The following is a 22,031-nucleotide window of genomic DNA, read 5'->3' on the forward strand; positions in this document are numbered from 1 at the left end:
GGGGAAGGTTTAGGTTGGATATTAGGAAACACTAGGTGAAGCACTGGAATGGGTTACGTAGGGAGGTGGTGGAATCTCCTTCCTTAGAGGTTTTTAAGGTCAGGCTTGACAAAGCCCTGGCTGGGATGATTTAGTTGGGGATTGGTCCTGCTTTGAGCAGGGGGTTGGACTAGATGACCTCTGGAGCTTCCTTCCAACCCTGAGATTCTATATTCTAATCCCCCCTGTTCCCCGACGGCCCCCCCAGGACCCCTGCCCCATCCACCCCTCCCTGTCCTCTGATCGTCCCCAGACCTACCACCCCTGACTGCCCCCTCCATTCAATTCCCCTGTTCCCCACCCTCTGACTGCCCCGACCTCTATCCCAACCCCTGACCATCCCCCTGAACTCCCCTGCCCTCTATCCAACCCCCCCCCCCCCGCTCCCTGCCCCCTTACTGTGCTGCCTGGAGCACCGGTGACTGGCAGCGCTACAGCCGTGCCATCCAGAGCAGCAGGACAGGCAGCCGCGCTGCTCAGCAGGAGCCAGCCATGCCACCGCCAGCACAGAGCACTGGGTCAGGCCTGGCTTTGCAGCTGGGCTGCCCCAGGAGCTCGCAGCCCCACCGCCCAGAGCATTGCACCGGCGGCGAGCTGAGGCTGCGGGGAAGGGGGAACAATGGGGGAGGGGCTGGGGCTAGTCTCCCAGGCCAGGAGCTCAGGGGCCGGGCAGGAGGGTCCCGCGGGCCGGATGTGGCCTGCAGGCCATAGTTTGCCCACCTCTGTGATAAGACTTCAACTACATGAAGGGCTGTTACAGAGAGGACAATGGTCAGTTGTTCTCCGTGAGGGTAATACAGAAGTAATGGGGTTGCTCTGCAGCCAGGGGGATTCAGGTGAGGGATTAGGAAAACCTTTCTAACTCTCAGGGGAGTGAAGCTCTACAGCAGGGAGCTTGTGGAACTTTGAACGGAGGTTGTGGGATCCCCGTCACTGGTGGGTTTTAAGAACAGGCTGGACAAACGCCTGTCAGGGCCGGTTTATGTTGACTTGGTCCTGCCACAGTGCAGGCGGCTGGACTAAATGACCTCGAGGTCTCTTCCCGCCCTCCATTTCTGTGATTTCCAGAGCAGCCACTGAGTTTACATGGGTCGGTTTCTAGGTGCCTGTCCTGACATTTGGGGCTTGAATTTGCAGAGGTGCTGCAAACCAGGTGCTGGGGGCCAGATCTTTAAAGGTGCTTAGGCACCTACCGATGCAGATAAGCATCAAGCACTTTAAAAAAACCCACTAGGTGCCTCTCGGCATTTTGAGGCTTCTCAATACCTTTGAATATCTGGCCCTAGGTGTCCAGCTGGGCTCCCCAGCTGTGTGGCACCCAAAATCAATAGCCACTTTGAAGTTAGGCCTCCCCTCACTGTGCCCTCAGTTTCCTTTAAACAGGGAGGGTTATAGCTACTCACCTTTGGAAAGTTCTTTGAGATCCTTGGATGAAAGGCCCCACGTTAATACTAAGTAGCAGCAGAGGGCCGAATCCTGCAAAGAGCTGAACACCCAGGAAGTCAGTGGAAGCAGTGGGTGCTCTGCAGCTACTCAGGACCTCTCCGGATTTTGCCCGGCCATGCTTTGAAAATCCCAGCGGCAGGAAAGGCCTTACACGAGCAGTGTTTCCCGAACTCCAGACGGCTGAGATGCCTTCAGGAAGGGGAAACCGCCTGCACCCATTCGGCTGGGCCATGTGTCATTAAAGGCCGATCTGTCTGCAGTAACAACTCCCCTTTGCCTCCCCGCAGGGCATGGGGTGAGCTCACCTCACGCTGTGGCCGGTGCTGACATACGCTGTTGTTTCTCCTTTAAAAGCTCAGTCTTGCTTCCACTGAAGTCACCGGCAATACAATCAGTGAGGCCAGTGGGGGCAGGATTGGAGCCATGATGGGGAAGTCGCTTGTACAGATTTGAAGGCCCGAAGGGATCATTATGATCATCTAGCCCTCTTTGGGCACGTCTTCACTTGAGTCCACTCGGGTTCTAACTCGGGGTTTGACCCTGACCACCTCCTGTCTACACACACAGCCGTCTCACCTGAGCTTAGTGGTGCTTTCAGCCCGGGCTAGCAGGTGCACCCTTGGGTACAGGTTAAAACCCAGGTGTCTTTCACTCGGCCTGGTAACCTACCCACTTTACAGAGGACACAGGCTGAATCTCTGCAGTGCTGATAGTCCTCCAAAACCTTCCCACGATTCCCCCCATGTACCCAGGACAGACAAGTCCTCCCACAATTCCCTGGGAGAGAACCATAGTGTGGCTCAGCGTCTGCGGCACGAAGAACCCGGGATCATTCCCCCTGGTGACACACAAGGGAAGACAGAATAACGTGGGTGAGGCTTTGCAGGGGGGTTCTCACCCCCAGGCAAGGCTGACCCAGGTGCCAATCCCGAGTGAGCTCTGCAGCAAAGACAGCCCTTTTGGCACCCAGCTCTGATCCGTGGCCTTTCATCCGTTGATCTCCAAGCTCCTGACAAAAACGGGAGTATCATTAACCCTGTTTGCCCTCTGATGGCAGCAGCCCCCAGAAGCTGCACTGGCTATGGTCTGCAAGTACCTCTTTTTCTCCTTGTCTGCCTTCCCCGTCCCCTCCAAGCGGCAGCACAGTGCCAAGGAGCTGTGTCAGAGAGCTGGGCTCTCCACAGCGGAGTGGGACAGGAGAACTCATTAGGAAGGTGATTGTCCTGCTCAAAAGTTGTTTGTTAATTGATTGGACTAGTTAATTCACCCTGCACCATGCTTACTATTGATTTCCCATCAGTAGTATAATGGTGTGGCCTACTCCCTAGTATTTTTCTGGTTCCCTGGCTGTATTTTTTTACTGTGGCTGATATGTGATTCTGTCAGATCGCACAAGCTAAGCAGGATCTGGCCTGGCCAGTGTGTGTATGGGAGACCTGTAACAAACATTTTGGCGCTGCATGACATGGCACAGATGTTTTTCCTCTGAATCTGTATTGAAGCAGTTACCCAGCATTGTGCTAGGGGGCGCTACGCTGATGATGAGGCAGAAAGCCGAGGGACTGAGCTCTGTGGTCATTAAAAGCCCCCAGGCGCTCTTTGCCAGAGAAGATGCATGAGGCCTTGGTGTCCAGCCTGAAGCCTCGCAGTCTGCTTCTCTAACTCCACCTTGCAGCCTCAGCTGGAAAGGATCTCATTCACTGCCTCTCCTAAGCGGTTGGGTAGTGTTGCTATAGGCTGTTGAACAGCCGCCCACATTCCACCCCAGAGGTGGCTGCATTCTGGTGGTGGGGGAAGAGATGCTTGGGTATAGTTGGTAAAGCACTTGAAGAGGCTCTTTACATGTAAAACGATGATCCTCCCCCAAGGGGCGTTTACTTGGCTCACAGAGTTGAGTTAAAACATGCAGCTTCGGTCACTGTCAACATGGTCACGGAGTGGGGAAGCCAGATGGGGGCATTAATACACCTGTTCCTCCTTCCCCGTGCAGAGCGGCCCTTGCACTACTCTGAGAAAGTCCTGCCTATCTTGCACAGCCTGGGGACGGACAGCTACCTGGTGGTGAAGAAGCAGCTGTCCATGGAGAACATGCTTATCTATCTAGGTAGGTGGTTGCAGGGGTGTGTCGGAGATGTACCTCAGTGTGGACGGGATCCAGGCCGCTCAGGGTTCTCGCACTTCTTAGTCTTCATTGTCCAAAAGAGAGAGCGAGCTGGCTGGTCTGATCCGCGCGGCACAGAGACACGTGCCCTGCGGGAGGTGCAGTGCGATATCCTCCAGACATGGAGCCCTGGAATTGCATGAGTAGAATCCTGCACCCAGATGTTCCTGGGTCTGTCTAGGGTTCTGCGCTCTTCCTTTGACAGTACTGGGTTGTGCTAGGAGGCTCCAGGCAGCAAACCTACGGCTGGGGAGCAGGAGGGAGGGAAAAAGGAAAGACCTAGGAACGTGCGCACGCCAGCCGGTGCCAACCAATGGCAGGGAGGAGCTTTTCAGCCCGACAGATGGGCTCAATCCAGACCCAGTCGGAGCTGATCCTGCGAACAGAGGGCAAAGAGACATGACATCAGCGTCTTTCCCCAGCACCTGCCCTCCTTCTCACTCACCCTGCAACTCAGACGGGAAGCCCGTTTATTATCAAGCCCTGCCCTGGTCAGTTTCTGCACAGATCATTTGCCATGTCTCTGCCCAGCTGGGGCAGTGGGGCTCTCTCCCGCAGCCCTGCCCCCTGGACCAGGGGATGGCAAATGTGGCCTGACCCTGCAGCTTCCGTTGGTGGTTCCTCAAAGAAAGAGGAGACTCCTTTGCAGAGAGAGCCTGGGACGCAAGGGAGCAGGGTTAGAAACCCTCAAAGGGAGGCCTGCAGTGCCCCAGAGAGAGAGAGACAAAGTTGTTAGGGGGCTTATTCCTTCACCCTCTCACTTCCCTGGTCCTTCTCACATGAACAGAGAGCAACAATACCCGAAGTCCGAAGGTACAAACAATTCGATGTTTACTGGGGGGAGCTTCCAGCAAGCGCGATTCCAGTTTCCTTCCTCAGTGTCCCCCTTCCCAGCTCTGACACTACAGAGCCTTGCCTGTGTCCCTGTTCCCATTCCCCGCCCCTTAGCAAAACATGATTCCAATTCCCCCGCTCCCAGTCCCTGGTCCTATTCACCCCCTTACTTCCTGTTGACTGCAGACTATATAGTAAAACTGGAGTTCTGCTTAGCTATACCTTAACCAACCATTTGACTGAAATTTAACTAACCAATCCTAACACATTGTAACATGGTTATTTAACCAATTCTATCCCACCACCTTCATTGGCTTACATCCAGCAAAATGAATTATACAGCAGACAGACACAATTACAGAACCAGACAGAGATTATACAGACAAACAACAGGGAAGTGGAGACTACAGTCAGGGCCGGCTTTAGGAAGTGTGGGGCCCGATTCAAATACCCGGTGGTGGTCTGGGTCTTCAGTGGCACTTCGGCGGCAGATCCTTCACTCGCTCTGGGTCTTCTGTGGCACTGAAGGACCCGCCACCGAAATGCCGCCGAAGACCCGGAGCGAGTGACGGACCCGCCGCCGAAGTGCCGCTGAAAGCCCAGACCGCTGCCGGGTGAGTAAAAATTAAAAAGTTAGTCGCTCTTCTTTAGGGCGCGGGGCCCGAATCAGGGGAATCGGCCTAAAGCCGACCCTGTGATAGAACAATACAGAAATGAGGATTTCACACCCCAGCTATTGACAAGTGAGTTCTTGCCAGACAGGCTGCTGTCAAACTAAGTTTCCTTTTACATCTTCTAGGCTCGTCCCTTTCTCTGGAGGCGATGGAATATCAGGACAGGATTGTGTTCCTAACAACCCAATAGCACCTTATTTCAGTGTGACTAGTTTGGAATGTGAGGATGTGACCACACACCTCCCAGCTTATGGCTGCCTCTGCTGCTTAGCCGAAGGCCTTAGCTTAGGAACAGGGCCTCAGACTGTCACAGTAAGAGAAGCCCTTACACACACAGACAGTGATTTTGATTCTTTCTTTTATACCTCTATAACTAGCTAAGTGATAAGAATACACCTAAATTCTTAAAAAGTATAGGCCTTTGCAGACAGGCTTGAATATCAATATCCTAACAAGAGTGCGAGTGTGTCTGTGTCCGCGCCTTTCCTTGAGGCCACCGCTCCCAGTGGAAACCCTCATTTGCCAATTATGGGCCCAGTAGGGCAGGCTCTGGGATCTCTCGTCTCACCCCACTGCACTATGCATTGTCTGCCAGCTAGAGGCGGGGTGGGAATTACCCTCCGTCTGGTGCTGCGCGGGCTGCAGCCCGTGTCCCCCTGCCGCCGTGTGGTTAACCCCTCGCGGCCCGGCCCTGACAGCGCTGTGCTCTCCCCAGCCAGCAGAGTGAGCGACAGCAAGCACGGCATGATGAAGTTCCGGGAGGAGAGGAACCTGCTGGGGCTCGGGCTGAGCACGGGCTTCCACGACCGATACTTCATCCTGAACAACAGCTGCCTGAGGCTCTACAAGGAAGTGCGGGTGAGCTCCCTGGGTTGCCACACTCACCTCCCAGCTCCCGTCCCGGCACACCATCCTTTCCCAGGCCTCCTGGCCAGCAGCGCCCCCTACTGACCAAAGCCCACCTGCGCGAGCATCCTTTTTTCTGGCTCCACTCCCCCTCTGTCATCGCCTCTCCTTACCGGTAGCTGTAAGCTCTCGCTGGGCGGTGGGGGGGGACTCTTCCTCGGGGCGACGCTGTGCTCAGTGGCACTCGACTGCAGGCGTTTCAGTTGGTTTCGTTTCCAGGGTACGCAGGCGAGGTATTTCCAGCAGCCATAGGGACGTATCAATGCCTGTGTGCAAGGCACTGGTGAGACCTCATCTGGAATCCTGGGTGCAGTTCTGGTCACCCATGGTCGAGAGAGGAATGTAAAAGGGAGCAGGTGCAGAGAAGAGCTGTGAGGATGATCAGGGGAGCGGAGGGCCTGTCTTAGGGAGGAGACTGGAAGGGCTTGCCTGGCTTTGCCTGGCAAAATGCAGGCTGAGTGGGGATCGGATTGCTCCGTAAATACACCAGGGAGGGAGAAGAGCTATTGAAATGAAAGGATGTTGGCACAGGAACGAATGGGGATGAACTGGGCATGAGTAAATGTCGTCTGGAAGTGAGAAGAAGGTTTCTGACCATCCGAGGAGGGAGGTTTTGGAACAGCTGCCCCGTAGGAGCAGTGGCGCCAACAACCCAGCTAGTTTTAAGATGGAGCTTGTTAAGTTGATGACCGGGATTATATGACAGAGTTGCCTGTGATAGCCGGGACAGGACTCGGTGACCCAGGAGGTCATACCAGTCCTATGTTCCTATACAGCAAACTGCCTAGTATGTGTGTGCACCACTTCCCTCTACTGGATGGAATCAGAACTGCTTCACTGTGTCTCATGGGTCCTCTACTGCTAGCAGCTAATGGGGAGTGTCCTTTGGCTCAAGTGCAAAGGCCCTGTGCTTTCGGATTCATTATAACACATTGGAGGCTTATTTACTTCTCATTCTCAAGTCCCAATCATAGCAGCAGAGATGAAATGAAGAGTAAGCATCTGTTTACACTGTGCAGTTTCTGTGAAGACAGCACCAAACTCTGTTATAGCCATGTTGTCAAACTGTGTTAGCCTGGGGACTGTGACATGTCACCATAGCGGGGTCACAGTAATACTTCACATTGGTATCCGGCTTTTCACATGTTGCAGTCCAAGCGCTGTGATCCCCATTTCAAAGATGGGGAAACTGAGGCACAGAGCGATGGCGTGACTTGTCAAGAGCCACACGGTGGGTCCCTGGAAGAATCAGGATTAGAACCCCAGTGTCCTGACACCCAGCTCTAGGCTCACTCCACTCGCTGCTTACAACCCAGTGTGGTCCTGCCCTTTCAGTCTCTGGGCCTTCCTGACCACGTATCACACCCTTTGTGGCCAAGTGCCCAAATCCCCATGCCCCACTGCACAGATCCTTGCAGCTTCCGTGCCCCGCTCCATGGGAAGCGAGATGCAGATCCCCATTGGCTTTACAAGCCCCCTGTTTTGTGGCTGTGGTGGGGTAGAATAGGGGATTACCCAGAGGGTGGCACTTCACCCCCCAGAACACACACACCTCTCCCCGGTCTGTGGCTGATCCTCTGTGTCTGGTTTAACCCCGATCCTTTATTAAACAGAGCTTGAAGCAGCGGATGCCTGCCGTGGAAACCGTGAGTAGAGAAGTGTGCTGTGTGACAGCTGAGCGGGATGATCGGGGGGCTTTGATTTGCTCTCTTGCCTTACAAGGTTGCCCTGGGTCAAACCCAAATCCGGTCGCTAAACACATTCAGGGGTGTGTTTGCGTGAGACACACGAGCACGTGGTTTTCCTTATCCGAAAAAAAAATTGATTCACACCATCACAAAGGGAAATCATGGAAAAAATACGGCAGTATTGTGTAACAGTGATACAAACCAATAGATCTCCTGCTAGTGCCTTGGGCTGTTCCTGTAGAATACCACAGTGGTTTTTTAGGGTGTGATCCAGCCCCCGCTGAGTTCAGTGGTCTCTCGTAAGCGATGCAAATGTCTTGCCTGCTGTGTGTGGATGCCCCCCCCCACACACACCGCACGCACACCCCTCCACCCTCAGAGCTGTGTTCCCAAAGACACCTGACATGCCCTGTAACTAGCGGCTGTAATGAGAGAGTTCAGGCGTGAGTTGCCATGGCGAGGGAAGTTACACCAGCAACCTTAGGGAACGGGCAAAGACAATGGGCTCCATGAAAATCCCCGAAGCAGCAGAGCCTGTGAAAGCAGGGTGACTTATTGCCAACGTGAAATCAGGCCTAATCTTCCCAGGCTCAGAGCCAGAGTCAGGGCTCTGATGCTGGTCCAGGCATCTACCCGAGGGCAGGATTTGGCCTGACCCTGTTACCAATCACCCTTTCCCAAGTTTGCTGAAAGTCCCCCGTATCTCTTACCACAGTATCTGAGCACCTCACAACACCCCTGGGAGGCAGAGCAGGGCTGTTACCCCTCTTGTGCAGGGGGGAAACTGAGGCACAGAGGCTAAATGACTTGCCCAAGGTCACACAGGAAGTTAGGGTGATGTGGAATATTGAAAGAGGAGGCTTTGACCAGATTGTCACCACCCGGTGATGGAGGGGGCTCTACAGCCAGCGAAGCTGCTGCCATGTGGGCACAATTTTGGACCCCTTGTATGTGCAGGGGTGGCTGAAATATTAAAGTGCCTGTTCCGCTCAATAATTCGTGAGCTTGCCGGGACTGCAAACACTCGTGTAATCCACCCCCAGCGCTCATTTGGCCATCAGGGAAAAGGTATTGTTCCCAAGGTTAACGAGGGAGGTCTAATAGTCCCTCTGAGGAGTGCATCTGGCTGCAGTGCCGTTCTGTGGTAGCAGACGTTCCCAGGCAGGAGGGCGTGAAAGGATGATGAATGGGAGTTAGACGGTTTTTCACCGCTTGCCTGTCCCGGGGCTGGCGGGGGACGGGGACTGAGGGACAGTGGATAACTAGAACCATAGAAATGATGGTGAAACAAGGATATATTTGGTCATTCAGCGCATTTCCCATCTAGTGCAGGAGTGTTCCCCACCATGTGCCTTTCGGGCCTTTGTCCAGTCCCGTGTCAATGTCCTGTGCGATGGGGCTTCTCTCCCTTCCCTTGGTGAAGCTATTCTGCCGTCGAGCTAGCTCGCCAATGGGGGGGGGGGCAGCATTCAGAGGACGGTTCTATCCCATCACTCCTAGTTACACACACGCGTCTCCCTCGATCGGACGCTCGCAGGCACTGCTGGGTGACGGGTCAAGGCTGATCTTTCCTGCGTGTAATCACACCATGACCCGGGGCGCTTTTGTAAGTGGCTTAGTGTGAGATCAATGGTTTTCTAATTACAATTCGCCTTTTCTGTGTGTGCAACCTGCCTGCGACTTGACTGTGTGAACTGCTCCCTTTGGGTCTTGTACATATGAATATAACCGGCCATATTCATATGCGGCCTAAGCAGGACCAGGCCTAAGCCTGGAGACTGCCCCAGCATATCTCAGAACCAGCCCTAGCAAATAGGAACCATGGGCCCAACCTGCCAAGCCCTGGACGGTTCGAGAGCCCAGAGATCAGGTCCGGGAGTTTGGTTTGACAAAATTCAGATCCAAACCCAACCTTCCCCAGAGTGGAACAAAGCAGACATGGGGTATATGTGCGTGCCGCACAGGTAGTGTGTGATGTATCGCTGAACTCCTGTGACCCACGGCATGAGCTGACCTGAAAGTGGCTCTTTTGTAGGTAACACGTCTGTAACATACCATTCCACACCTGGAACGCGGTCCCGCCTTCCCCATAGGCAGAGCTGCAGTTTGGGTTTGAGCCATTCCAGGCCAGCACGCCTAGGTCTCGATCCAGGCTTGTTGGTGGGTGTTTGTGGACTGAACCAGGGCCAGATGTACGGGAGGACTGGCCTGGAGGTGAAGGCAGTAACTCCATTAGCATGGAGTGAGGAGCAGGCGAGTGGGGCCGGCTGGTGGAGGGAGGCGTTTGGATTCTGGGGCGTGGCTGGGGCTCTTCTCCAGCAGCCAGGGTCATGTCTCTCTGTCCCACCCCACCTCTCACCCCAGCTCCTTCCTCTCAAAGGGGCCGTGACACTGCATAGTGCTGCTCTCACCTGCGTCCTCCACCCCTCTCTCCTTCAGCCTGCGTCCGTAGAGATGTTTACATGGGAACGGGAGCTTTGTGGATTACAGCTCCATCTGCTGTCTGCTGTTGGACCTCACGGTCTGTAGGGATTGTTGTGATGTCACAGACAGGTTGGGGGCAGGCAGCAGGCGCAGCTGGGCCCGTTCTGTTTGTATGCACCTAGCCCCAGCATTAAACACACGTCCATGTCTGTGCTCGGGGGATCCCAGCCCCAAGCCCTGGCTTCTGGGGCCAGGCAGAGCAGGAGTGCACATACGGTGGCTTGCGGGGCAGTGTGAACAAGACCCTAATGCGGGTCAGCCCACCCCCAACCAGCAGTAGGGGTTGTGTACACACATCTGAGGACAGGATTTGGTTCAGCAAAGTCGGTGAGTGGCAGAGCTCCAACCCTACTGTCTGCGCAAGACACACACCCCATGCTCCCATTCCTTCCTGCCATTCACCTTTGTACTTCAGAACAAAACATAAGGAGCTGCCTCCTGTTCTTTTCTGAGCAAGACCTTCTGTGTCATCCCCACCTCCTCTTTACTTAACCCTTTGATACCCTGAGGCTGGAGCTAATAGGACCCACCTGGTCTGGTTGCTGGGTGAATCAGGAGAGCAGCACTGCAACATCTGCTGGCCCTTGGTGCTCTGTTGCAGGCTGGTCTCTAAGAAGGCCTTATATTCATGTTTGTCTTTCCCAGAAGGGTATTTCTGTTGTTGGAGGAAGAAAACCCTTCCTCTTTTTGTGTGTTGCTTTGGCATCATTCAGAGTTCTGCTCACACTGGAGCGGAACTCACCAGAATGGACCGTCCCCTGCAATCACAACTGGAAGGCTGATCCAGATTGTATACGTCCGCACCGTGGCAGAGGGTTCACTGTCGATGTTGGGATGTTTCTCTCTCTGACTCCCTCTTCTCCTTCTGTCTCCCCAGAGCCACAGGCCGGAGAAAGAGTGGCCAGTCAAGAATCTGAAAGTCTACCTGGGAATTAAGAAGAAACTTCGCCCTCCGTCCTGGTGAGCAATGGGTCGGAGTCTGAACAGCGGCACTTCTCGTGGGTCCTGGGCTCAGCCTTGCCAACAGGAAGCCATGAGGCCACCACAGCAACGCAATGAGCAAAGTCTAGTAGATAAGAGCAGAGAGATGGGGAGCTGGGAGCTCTGGGTTCAACTCCTGGATCTGCCAGCGAATAGCTGGGTGACCTCGGGTGAATCACGTCTCCACTCTGTGCCTCGGTTTCCCCATTTGTGAAAGAGGGGTGCAGCTGACTGAGATTGTGAGGCTTCATTCATGAATGTTCTGAGCACTGCGCCTGGTGCCATGAGGATCCTGAACGGAGCCTCTGGGCACGACCTCAGTACAGTAATAACCAACTGGAATGGAGTGCTGCTATCGTCTCTTCCGTCAGGATCCATTCCAGTTATTTACTGCTGTACTGCAGTCATGCCGAGGACCCCGTTCAGGATCCAGGCTCCATTGCAGTTACTGATAAGCAGCTGTTGACTTCTATGGAGGTGACGGTCATCCTAGGCCAATAGCACTGTCTCCGTTTCACAGAAGGGGAAACTGAGGCACAAAGCCGGAAAGTGGAATTGCCCCCAGGCCGTGCAGTGGCAGAACCAGGAGGGCTGAGCTTTCAGTCCACTCGGGCTCTACTGACCCACAGCACTGTCACGCTAAAGCCAAGCTGCAGCGCTAGGAGCCATCTGCTGCGTGGATAACAGTGCTGTGGTTTCCCTGCTGTGAACACCGTGTTAGCGGCTGCACCTTGCAGGTGGAGCAGAGCCGCGTGCCAGGAGGTGGCCAGTAGAGAACCAGAGGTGCGTAAAACCCCTGGGAGGCGCCTTTGCCCCGGGCTGCACAAGACTCAGCCGTCTCGCTGTTGTGCTGTAAGCGCCGAGGTTTGCTGCTCTTCTCTGCTGTTCCCACGGGCACATGAAAGCTGGGAACGAAGCCCAGGTGCGTCGTCAGTGCTGCAGGCATCAGGGCTGCCTCCAGCAAAGGAACCGCGTGCCGTCCCGGTCGCTGGGGCGGCCCCTGTTCTCTGGCTTCTGGCCACCAGGTGGCAGAGCAGCCTAGCAAGCCACAGTCGTCTTCCTCTGGCGCCTCAGGCTGTGTCTGGGACACAGGGCTCCTCTCCATCCCTTCTCCGACATCCCCAGGCCCCCCAGAGCCCCAGCCTGCCAAGGGATTAGCACGTCCTGGGAGGAAAACCTGCTCTCAGCAGCACTGGGAACAACGTCGTGCTGGCCGGCCCCTTCCACGCCTTCTGCCCTGGTTCCATGCCAGCCTAACGGTCCCTGTGCCCCGCTCTGCGTGGCGGGTCGCTGGGAGGTGGCGGGTCTACGCCCGCCCACAGCTAAAATCTCCCCCCCTCAGCCAAGGGGAAGGAGTCGCTGACCCCAGGCCACAAGTAAATACTGGGGACAACAAATGACAAAACACGGGCGGGAATGAAGGTTAAAGGTTTAAAATCTGAGCTCCAAAGGGGGAAACGGAGCCGAGACCCCCCGACAGCGCCCCCCGCTCCGCGGAGGAGTCAGCGGGCTCCGTCCAGAGGCACGGTCAGAGACGGGACCGGAAATAGGGACCCCCAGTCGCCGAGCAACCCCCCCACTCCCACGTGCAGCTTCGTCCTGCTGGGATGGGCCACGGCCATCTTGGTCAGCACTAGGAGGAGGTTGACAAGGAGGCCAGGGGTGGGGTGTGCCTGGATCAGAAAGTGGGGAAAAGTGCAGCCGGAGCCTCAGTAAGAGGTTCTGGCACAGCTGCAGCCTGACGCCCTCGACGTAGAGGTGCGCCAGGGTCTTCCTCTCACTGCGAGGGGCGCAGGGATCGGGGGAGTAAGTGAGCCACGCCAGGTGCACGCACATGCTGATAGCTCTGTGGAGGAGCTGCCAGCTGATAACCCTGCTGGGCCGTGGAACCAGAGTGGAGAACAGGCTCCCCCCACCCGGGTTTCTCACCCTCCGCAGCTGGCAGCAGGCCCTGGCGCTTGGTGCCAAAGTGGGCAGGAGACGATGGCATGAAGCACGAGCAGACACAGATGTTTCCTCGGTGCAGTTTGGAGACAGATCCAGCCAGCCTACTCAGGCGGTGTGTTGGAGATGGGACACTAGCTGGGGAGGGCTCGGAGTTACTCCAGAGAAGTCTTTCTTAGGGGTCTGGCTGGTGGGTCTCCCCCACATGCTCAAGGTCTAACTGATCCCCCTGTTTGGGGTCAGGAGGGAATTCCCCTCCCCCCAGTCATATTGGCAGAGACTCTTGTGGGTTTTCGCCTTCCTCTGCAGCCTGGGGCACGGGTCACTTGCAGGTTTAAACTAGTGTCAGTGGTGGATTCTCTGTAACTCGAAGTCTTTAAACCATGATTAGAGGATGTCAGTGCCTCAGCCAGAGACTAAGGGTCTGTCACAGGAGCGGGTGGGTGAGGTTCTGTGGCCTGCGATGTGCAGGAGGTCAGAGCAGATGATCATGACCCTTGTACTGTTAAAGTTTAGGAGTTGGGCAGGCTTGCCGGGCAATGGCCCAGGGACAAGTTGCAGAGAGCAGCATTACCCTCCAGGCTGGAATCTGACTAAGGCAGCCCAGCTCTTGTACAAAGCAGCTGGGGGTGAAGCATTGCCCCGTGGGTTCAGTGCTGCCTCGGAGGAAAGGCAGGAGCATCAGCACTGTCAGACGCCCTTCCAAGTACTGATCTGGCTGGCCCCTGCTTAGCTTGGGAGACGTGACAACAGCACCGCTGGAGGTGGTAAGGCTGCAGCTGCAGCTTGAGATGCATCTTTGGAGGTCTGCAGGTGCAGACGTTCTTCCAGTTTTTTATTCCCTAGGGCGGCAAGGGAAGAGGCAGGAGCTATGAAATAGACCGCCAGGGCTGGGGAACGCAAAGCACCAGGGGAGGAATGCCCAGAGCACAGCATGACAGTGTGACACTGTTATTCAGTACACCACACTGGGGGTTAGACGGCACAGGTCAGGCAGGCCTGCTGCGGGGGGCTCAGCCCCAAGGCTGGGTCTGAACTGGGAGCAATTCGGTCGGGTAAGAGAGAGCAGGGAGTGGGCTGGAGACTTGAGGGGCCACGGCTGTGGTTCACCTCCAGCTAGCTCCATTGTTCAGGTTCTGGCAGGGCTAGGCTCTTGCCTTGGGGTGGGTGGGGTTTGGGTTGGCCCTGGTGCCAGGCCTTACTAAAAATGGGCCCGATCCCGAGAGATCCTGAGAGCCAGTAATGTTGGGGCCTGATCCCAAATGCCTAAAGATCCTGGTTTTCACGCTGGCACAAATCAGATTTGTGACGCAGACCAATCCCATCCATCCCATTCAAACATGAGCCAGAATCAGTCTCTCCTTGCTGCAAACAAACCCAGGCTTGAAAGGAAACCAGAGTGTCGCCTCTTGGGGGAACATGCCAGGGATACATAAGCAGGGAGCACTGCAGGGTCCCGGCTCTCTCTAGAGACAGCCCTGCCTCCTGCTCCCATGGGAAGCTGGGAGCTCCCAGGGCTGTGGAGCTGGCATCTTTGCCAGAGCTCCACTCATGCCTGGAAGGTCACGACGTTGATTTGGACATCACTGTCTCACTGGCTGGTTGAGACAGCTGTGCTTGGGGGCAGCTTGTGGGTTGGACCCTGGCATAAAACTGGGATGAAACAGGGCTAATGTCTTTTGCTGTACTGGCCTACCCTGCTGTGTAACGTTGCATTGTGCTGTTAAACATCCCCCACCCCAGATGTGGCTGCATTTAATCGACAGGCAAACTTGGGATCAAATGCACCACAAAATGGTGAGAGAGGATGATTTTATGGCACGTGGCAGCCTTCCGCCCTTTGCGGAGAGTCCCTCTCATTGCCGGAGGCTGCCAGCAATAGACTGAAGTGCCATCTGGCCTCTCCAAAAGCAAAGAGCATGGAGGAAAGTGCCTGCCGGTGGTGACAAACCACAACAGTTTGCCACGGTAACGCAGAGAGGCTTGTGGTTGCTGGGATACCAGGTTTGCTCTATTGGAAAACTTATTAACCTAAAGCTCGCGGAGCTGATTGGGAGAGGAAACCTTGGAATTCAGCGTTCTGTGCTCTTCTCTCCCTGGCAGCTGGGGATTCACGGTGTTCTATGAAAACGAGAAGCATGAAAAGCAGCAGTGGTAAGGAGCTGTGGCGGGCCGGGGGGGCTTTGCTGGAGGAGAGCTGTTCGTTAAGCTTAGCCAGGCCCAGACCCTGATCCGCTGGAGTTCAGGCAGTCAGGGATGGAGGCAGAACCGTGCTCACGTACCAGAGGGGTTCAGGGACTTCCCTGCCGCAGGAGACTTGGGGAGGAGGAGTCGTTTCTGCACAGAAATGTCCCTGGCCAGGATCTGGCTGCATGGCCTGGTTCAGTTATTATTGAAACAAATTCATCGCCAGCCCAGATCTCGCCGTGCCAGACTGTAGCTACTTAAAACCCCCATCTGTGAGCTCTTGTCCTTGGAGCTAAATGAGACTCTCTATTGACAGGGGTCTCTGACATACAGTCCAGCAATTCTGAGTCCATCCAGGACAGAGGAGTGGGCTCTCTGTCACCTGCTCCCCCAGCCTCTTCAGCATAATTTTATTTAAAGGAGACACTATCCATTTCTTCAACCATCTGTCCCTCTAGGTCAGCGGGTCTCAAATTTTTGTACTGGTGACCCCTTTCACACAGCAAGCCTCTGAGTGTGACCCCCCCCCCATAAATATAAACACGTTTTTATATATTTATCACCATTATAAATGCTGGAGGCAGAGCGGGGTTTGGGGTGGAGGCTGACAGCTCTCAACACCCCCATGTAATAACCTCGCGACCCCCTGAGGGGTCCCGAGCCCCAGTTTGAGAACCCGGCTCTAGATTCCCGCCCTCTGGCTCTGCCTGTCTAGCTGCCGTCCCAGTCTAATTATCTAGAGCTCGGAAGCAGCTTTCATCATCCGACACTCCCGATGTTCTCTGGTCACTAATGATGATATCAGGAACAGATCACTCGACACAGCTGTATTTCTTAACCACAGTGATACCATGTACGTCCACAGCCTGACAGCCAGGACCCCATCCTGAGAGATGCTGAGAGCCCAGTAACGTTGGGGCTGATCCCAAATGCCTAAAGAGCCTGGTTTTCACACTGGCACAAAGGCCGGATCAGACTCAAACCAATCTGATCCATCAGGTTCAAACAAATCAGATTCATGAGCCAGAATCAATCTCCCTGCTGCAAACAAACCCACGCTTGAAAGGAAACCTGAGGGCAGCCTCTCGGGGGAACATACCACTGATACATAAGCAGGGAGCCCTGCAGGGTCACGGCTCTCTCTAGAGATGGCCCTGCCTCTGGCTACACCAGCAGATCCAACCCCACTGGTCACAAGTGCCACGGCTGGACCCAGGGCAGCCGGCAGCCCCTGTGCTGTCTGTGCCCTGCACTGGGCAGGAGCCGTCGGCTGCTGCCTGGAATAGCAGCCACTGAGGCAGCTCTGATTGTGAGCAAGTGAGCCGGCCTGTAGGGCCAGTCGTGTTTCACATCTGCTGTGGGATTTCTGCCGCAGGTGGCTTGCAAGTAACTGCATTCCCTACGCTGGATGCAGGCAGGCTGGGTGGGAGGCAGCGGAGGGGGCTCGTCTCGCTGCTCACATCATCTCCAGCCAGATGCACCCACCCTGACCTCCCCTTTGATCTCCTCCCCAGGTACCTGTGCTGCGATACCCAGATGGAGCTGCGGGAGTGGTTCGCATCCTTCCTCTATGTACAGGTACCACCTGAGCAGCAGGCGGCCCCTCAGCATGCCTTGCCATCCTTCAGGGTGGGAGGGGCCTTTCCGCATGGCTCGGATACACCCCCTGCCATGTGGGGGGTCTGCCGGCCTCACAGGGCAGTCTCATTTCACAGCCCACACAGCCAGCTCACCGTCTCCCCCAGCCAGCCCAAGAAGGATGGTCTGGTGGCCAGAAGACTCGCTTGAGGCGTGGGAGAGCAGGGTTCAATTCTCCCCCGCCTTCCCCGCAACATCCTGGATGACCCAGGGCAACTCACAGCCTTTCCAGGCCTCAGTTGCCCCATCTGTATAATGGGGACACAGGGGTGGAAGGGAATAAACATAGTGATGGGGGCCAGATAAGTACGGCAGGTAGGTAGCTGAGCAGGTGTGTTGGAGAGGGGCAGAGTTGGTCATTGACTGGCTGGCTCAAAGATCCCCTTGAACAGGCTGTAAAGCCTTTGGCTACTAGATTCCCCACTCCGGACCTGGCCCTGCTCAGTGGTGAAGTCTCTGATCTCTGTTCAGAGCCGGATGCGAAATGCTTCGGTGGCTCTTAGTCCAGCTCCTTACGGACAAGCGCTGGCGCAGCATTGCAATGGGCTCTGGTTGCTCTCCGGGCTGAGCAGAGGCCAAGGACTGAGTGGAACTTGGGGGTCAGAGTTGAGGCACGTTGGCCGGACAGCATGGAGGGCCTCGGGTGCCGCGCTGCGTCTGAACTAGAGAGCACTCAGTGAGGCCCCGTTCACTGGCTCACTGAGATCCTAGGCTTGTGCCAGCAGCGCTGGCCACGTCCCTGCCCCATCTGCTCACTCGCCACATGTCTGCTCTCCCTCCCCAGAACGGCGGGAATGTGTGGCCCTCCGAATCCTCCAAGGTGCGGGCGTCGCGGACGCAGCAGGACTCCAGGTTGGGTAACATCTCGCTCATCCCTCTGCGGGGCAATGAGAATGAGATGAGGAACAGTGTGGCTGCTTTTGCTGCTGATCCGCTAACTGTGAGTGACAACCAATCGGCGCTGGGTTTCACGGTGCAGGGAGCGGCATCCCGCTGGCTCGTAGCATCACGCCTGCCGGGCGGGTGGGACGGGGACAGGATCCCCACGCGTGAGATCAGAAGGCGAGAGCTGGGTGGGGTTGGCGAATGCTGTTAGTCTGGCTCTCGATCCTTTTCCGGGCTGGGTCCTCGTCATTAACTCAGAGCAAACACAGCCAGGAGGGCAGTGCTGGGGAACTGGCCCCAGCAGGCCTCGGGAGCCATTATCCAAAGGTCGGCAGGGAGGTACCTGCAGGCGTGATGCAGCGACAGGGGATGCAGCTCGGCAGATGATTTCTCCTGGTAACTGGGGTTGCTGCTTTGAAATTCCTTCTCAGTTACAAATCAGCTCCCCCCGGCCCTCTCCTGGCCCTGTCCTGGCTCTGGACTCTGTCCACACGCAACGGCAGCACGGGGGAGAGGCTACTGCAGACTGTGATTTCTCTACTGCGTCTTCCACAAAAGTGGAAACCTCTCAGATTCGCTTGAGCAACAAGGCCCGAACCAGCAGTCGGCGACTCAGATAAGGACGAGCTGGGCGTGGGGGGTTAGCAAAGAGCTGCTCTTTATCTGGTCGCCAACGGACTGATCCTGGGGGGCCTTATTGCTGTTATAAACCTGACCAGAAGCTTTTCTCCTGGCCCCGGAAAGCAGGACAGCTGGGTCTGAGGAATGCGGCTGGTGGCCAGAGGGAAGCCACTGGCAGCTAGCAGCGTTCATCCCGGCCAGCTCCTCCTCCATGGCTTGGGGACTGGGCGATGCTTTCCAGCTACCAGCCCGGGTTGGTAGGGACTGGACCTCGGTACTGCTCAGTGGCTTGGTGTTAAATGAGCACGGTGGGTCTCACGCCAGTTCCTAATGGACCGGTGTCTGCGTGGGAAAACCCACCACTCCAAGGGGTGGGGGCCATGACATGAGCCGGCGGGTCTCAGCCCAACGGCTAGAGACAGGCCTTCCTACACAAACCCCGGCTTCACAGGGGGCCACTAGCAGGCCTCGCTGCAGGGAAGCCAGGGACTGAACGGGCCTCTCTAGAGGGGCCAGGGCAGGGCAGGGTCGTGGCACATCGGCCAGGCGTCCGGGGGGAAGCTTGCCCCACCGCTGCCCGGGGTGTATCTCCGCTGTGGGTCAGGAAGGGACCAACACTTCCCAGCACTGAATTCACGATGTCCGTGTTTAAATGTCTGTTTGCTGGGGAGATCCAGCCCCCCGGGCCCTGCCTTCCCTCAGGTTTATAATGACAGCTGCGGTGGGACAGGATCCCCAGCGTGGCTCTGTGCAATGGGATGCATCTGGCTTTTTGCTTGGCAGAGGGGGCGGGGAGAGATGCCCTCCAGCTCCCCACCCGGGGGCACGATCGGACGCTGCTTCGTGTTTGCTTCCCCTCTTCTGCTCTTGCTCGGTACAAGAGTTTGAGGCTAACCCTGAAGCTGGCGGCCGTTTCCCGTCTCTGGATGTGTCCGGAGGCCGAACTGCGTACAGTGGGTGCAGCACGCCAGGGAAAGGGCAGAGGGTGCGGGAGCAGCATTCGGTGCGAGTCCTGGCCAGGCCGCCACCAGCCTCAAGGGTGGGGAGCGTAAGGGCCCTGTGGGGCTTAGGCAGCCCAGATCCCCCCCGTCAGCAGGCAGCGTCGCGGGGAAGCCCCTGGGAGCTGCAGCTTCTCAGGAGATTCCCCAAATTAACGATCCTCTGCCCTTGTGCACATCAGTGAATTCACCCTCACCAAACCCAGGGGAGGTGGGCCGGCATCATTAGCCCTATTTGACAGATGGGGAAACTGAGGCACAGAGTGTTTAGGTGACTTTCCCGGGGGGGCACAGATCCGTGGCAGGAATAAAACACATGACTCAGGCTCCCAAGCTCTAACCACTAAGCTAAACTGTGTGCGGGTGCGGTGTAATTTCTAAAAGGATGGGGCTCCCTTGTATAACCCCTCCAGCATGCTCAAGAAATCTCTCCGTAGCGTAGCAAGGCTTTGAGGTGCTGAGTACACTGAACCAGGGTCCATTTGCCTAGAGCTGTTGTCCACTTGTCCGTTGTGCGCCCCCTCTGAGCGCCTGGTGCTTTAAGCAGGGAAGGGCTTGAGCTGGCCGACGGAGAAACGAGTCCGTCTCCAACCCCCTTGCTCTGAAAACTGGGGACGAACGGAGTCGTGAAAGGGGGGCGTGATGGGGCGGCGGGTGGGAAAGCTGCTGAGTCCCGAGGAAAAGTGCTGAGTCTTTGAAGAGTAACTGGTGACGTGCCGGCAATGTTCTCTCCCCTCCTGTTTCTGAGATCAACCGCAGGGTGCCGGGGCGCTGTACCCGAGCACGTCCCTCTGGCTGCAAGCCGGGGCTCAGGAGCGCATGGGCAGACGAGTGTGCGTGCTGGGACAGGCAGAGCTGGGCCACGGCCCTGCCTCCTTCCTGCCCCTCTCGGTGTGATTTTGCTTCCCAGAGGGAGCAAGGAGCCGCTGCTCAGGCTGGACAGTGTGTGGATGAGGCGAGTTGCATTCCCACCGCTGGGCAAGGGCTGATCCCAACCTGGCCCCTTGATGCTATGGACGGTCTCTCGATGCATGATGCACTTTCACCGCAAGCCCCTGCCTCCCCATCCAAAGCTGCTCGGACCTATTAGAATCTGTCGTCGGGTGAGACTGTTTGTCCCCCAGCTGATCTGAGGGGTCAGGATTAGAGACGGCATCTTCCCCCTTCCTCTGGTGCTTTTGTGCCAGCCCCCCGGCAGCAGGTCTGGCTCAGCAGCCATGGGACAGTTCAGCTTGGCTGATGTTTGTACCACGGCTCCAAGCATTTGCCAGGCTATTAAACCTAGTGCCTCTTTGTTCCTCTGACGCAAAGGTTGCCACATTTTCCGGCAGCTGCCGCTGCTGGGGTTGTTACTTGTGCAGCTGTGTGGATAATACAGGCCGTTTTCCCATGGATGTGTTTGCGGCACATCTTGTGATCACTGCTCTCAGGCGTGCGAGCGAGGCAGGACGGTCGTGCGGTTCAGGTGCTGGACAAAGATCTGGGTTCAAGTCCCAGCTCTGCCACAGACTGACCTTGGTCAAGTCACTGCATCTCTCCGTGCTCGCGCTCCCCATGTGGCTAAACAGGGATAACAGTTACCATGTAGGGGGGTTGTGGGGTGCTCAGACACTGTGGCAGTCTGGGCTGAAACGTTTGATGGGCGCACCATGCTCGCAGGAAGGGATTTAAAAAGTCACACTCGCAAGTCTTTGTGCAGGATGCACTTAGGTTCTCCTCCAGACAATATCACGTGATATTTTTTGTTTTGGACCAATCCCAAAGCTGCACAGTTTGCATTTCCAGTATCCCGGCTCAGACTGGAGTAAAGAAAAGTCCGTTTGAGTGTGGGGCCGACGCAACGTGTGAGCGGGAAACTGCTAATAACGATTCCCTGTGACTCAGGCCTGGGTTGTAGCGATTCGCTGTTTCGCCCAAGGCAAATAGTGTGTGTCTTTTCCGAGCCAGGGCCTTGTGGCCATGAGGTGTGATCATCGGCTTCCCGTGTACCCTGTTTTCTGCAGGAGGATGGGGCATCGCCCCAAGCCCTTGGGGTTTGCAGCACAGAGCTTGCTACTCCTGGGGAGGGTGGATGCTGGAGAAATGGACATGTCCCCAGACAGACAGGACTACGATACAGTGACTCTGGTTCTAAGGGAGCACCCTGGTGAGGTTTATGCCTGCGCCATCCCCGAGGGGGGGTGAACAGCGTGAGGTGCTTTGTCCATAATGCGGGAGCAGCCTGGCTAAGGGACAGGTCGCCAGCTCCTGCCACTGTGTTTCTATGAGCACGTGATGTGCCGGGTGCCTCTAAAAGAGACAGAGGTGCCCGCAGGGCTGCCCCTGAGGTTCGTGGGTTTGCAGGATTCAGCCGGATCTGGAAATCTCACTGCACAAGGCCTGGCGCGACGCCATCATCCCTGGTCACGCTGGCTGATGCGGTGGTGCTCAGTAGGCCATGGGGGCGGAGGGGGTTGAGACCGGCAGCTGAGTCCTCCCGGTTCCAGCGCTGAGCTCCCATCTCAGGCAAGTCATTTAACCTCAGCTCCTGCCCCTGCGTCCTGGA

The 22,031-nt window shown here is 56.2% G+C and overlaps 1 protein-coding gene across 9 annotated transcripts in view; it reads left to right on the top strand.

Annotated features, from left to right (window-relative positions):
- ARAP1 (ArfGAP with RhoGAP domain, ankyrin repeat and PH domain 1) overlaps positions 1-22,031 on the top strand; it is a 218,685-nt gene that overhangs the window by 194,276 nt on the left and 2,378 nt on the right. For 7 of the 9 annotated variants that reach the window (XM_039515323.1, XM_039515413.1, XM_039515832.1 and 4 more), the window contains 7 exons: positions 3,476-3,589; positions 5,870-6,012; positions 7,674-7,706; positions 11,110-11,192; positions 15,261-15,311; positions 16,859-16,922; positions 17,767-17,922. In XM_039515323.1, the coding sequence (XP_039371257.1) occupies positions 3,476-3,589; positions 5,870-6,012; positions 7,674-7,706; positions 11,110-11,192; positions 15,261-15,311; positions 16,859-16,922; positions 17,767-17,922 (644 nt within the window). The remainder of the gene's footprint in view (positions 1-3,475; positions 3,590-5,869; positions 6,013-7,673; positions 7,707-11,109; positions 11,193-15,260; positions 15,312-16,858; positions 16,923-17,766; positions 17,923-22,031) is intronic. The other 2 variants (XM_039515666.1, XM_039515581.1) reach the window with 2 other exon arrangements.

The sequence above is a fragment of the Mauremys reevesii genome, linkage group 1, assembly GCF_016161935.1.
Source record: "Mauremys reevesii isolate NIE-2019 linkage group 1, ASM1616193v1, whole genome shotgun sequence".
In the NCBI taxonomy this organism is placed as follows: domain Eukaryota; kingdom Metazoa; phylum Chordata; order Testudines; family Geoemydidae; genus Mauremys; species Mauremys reevesii.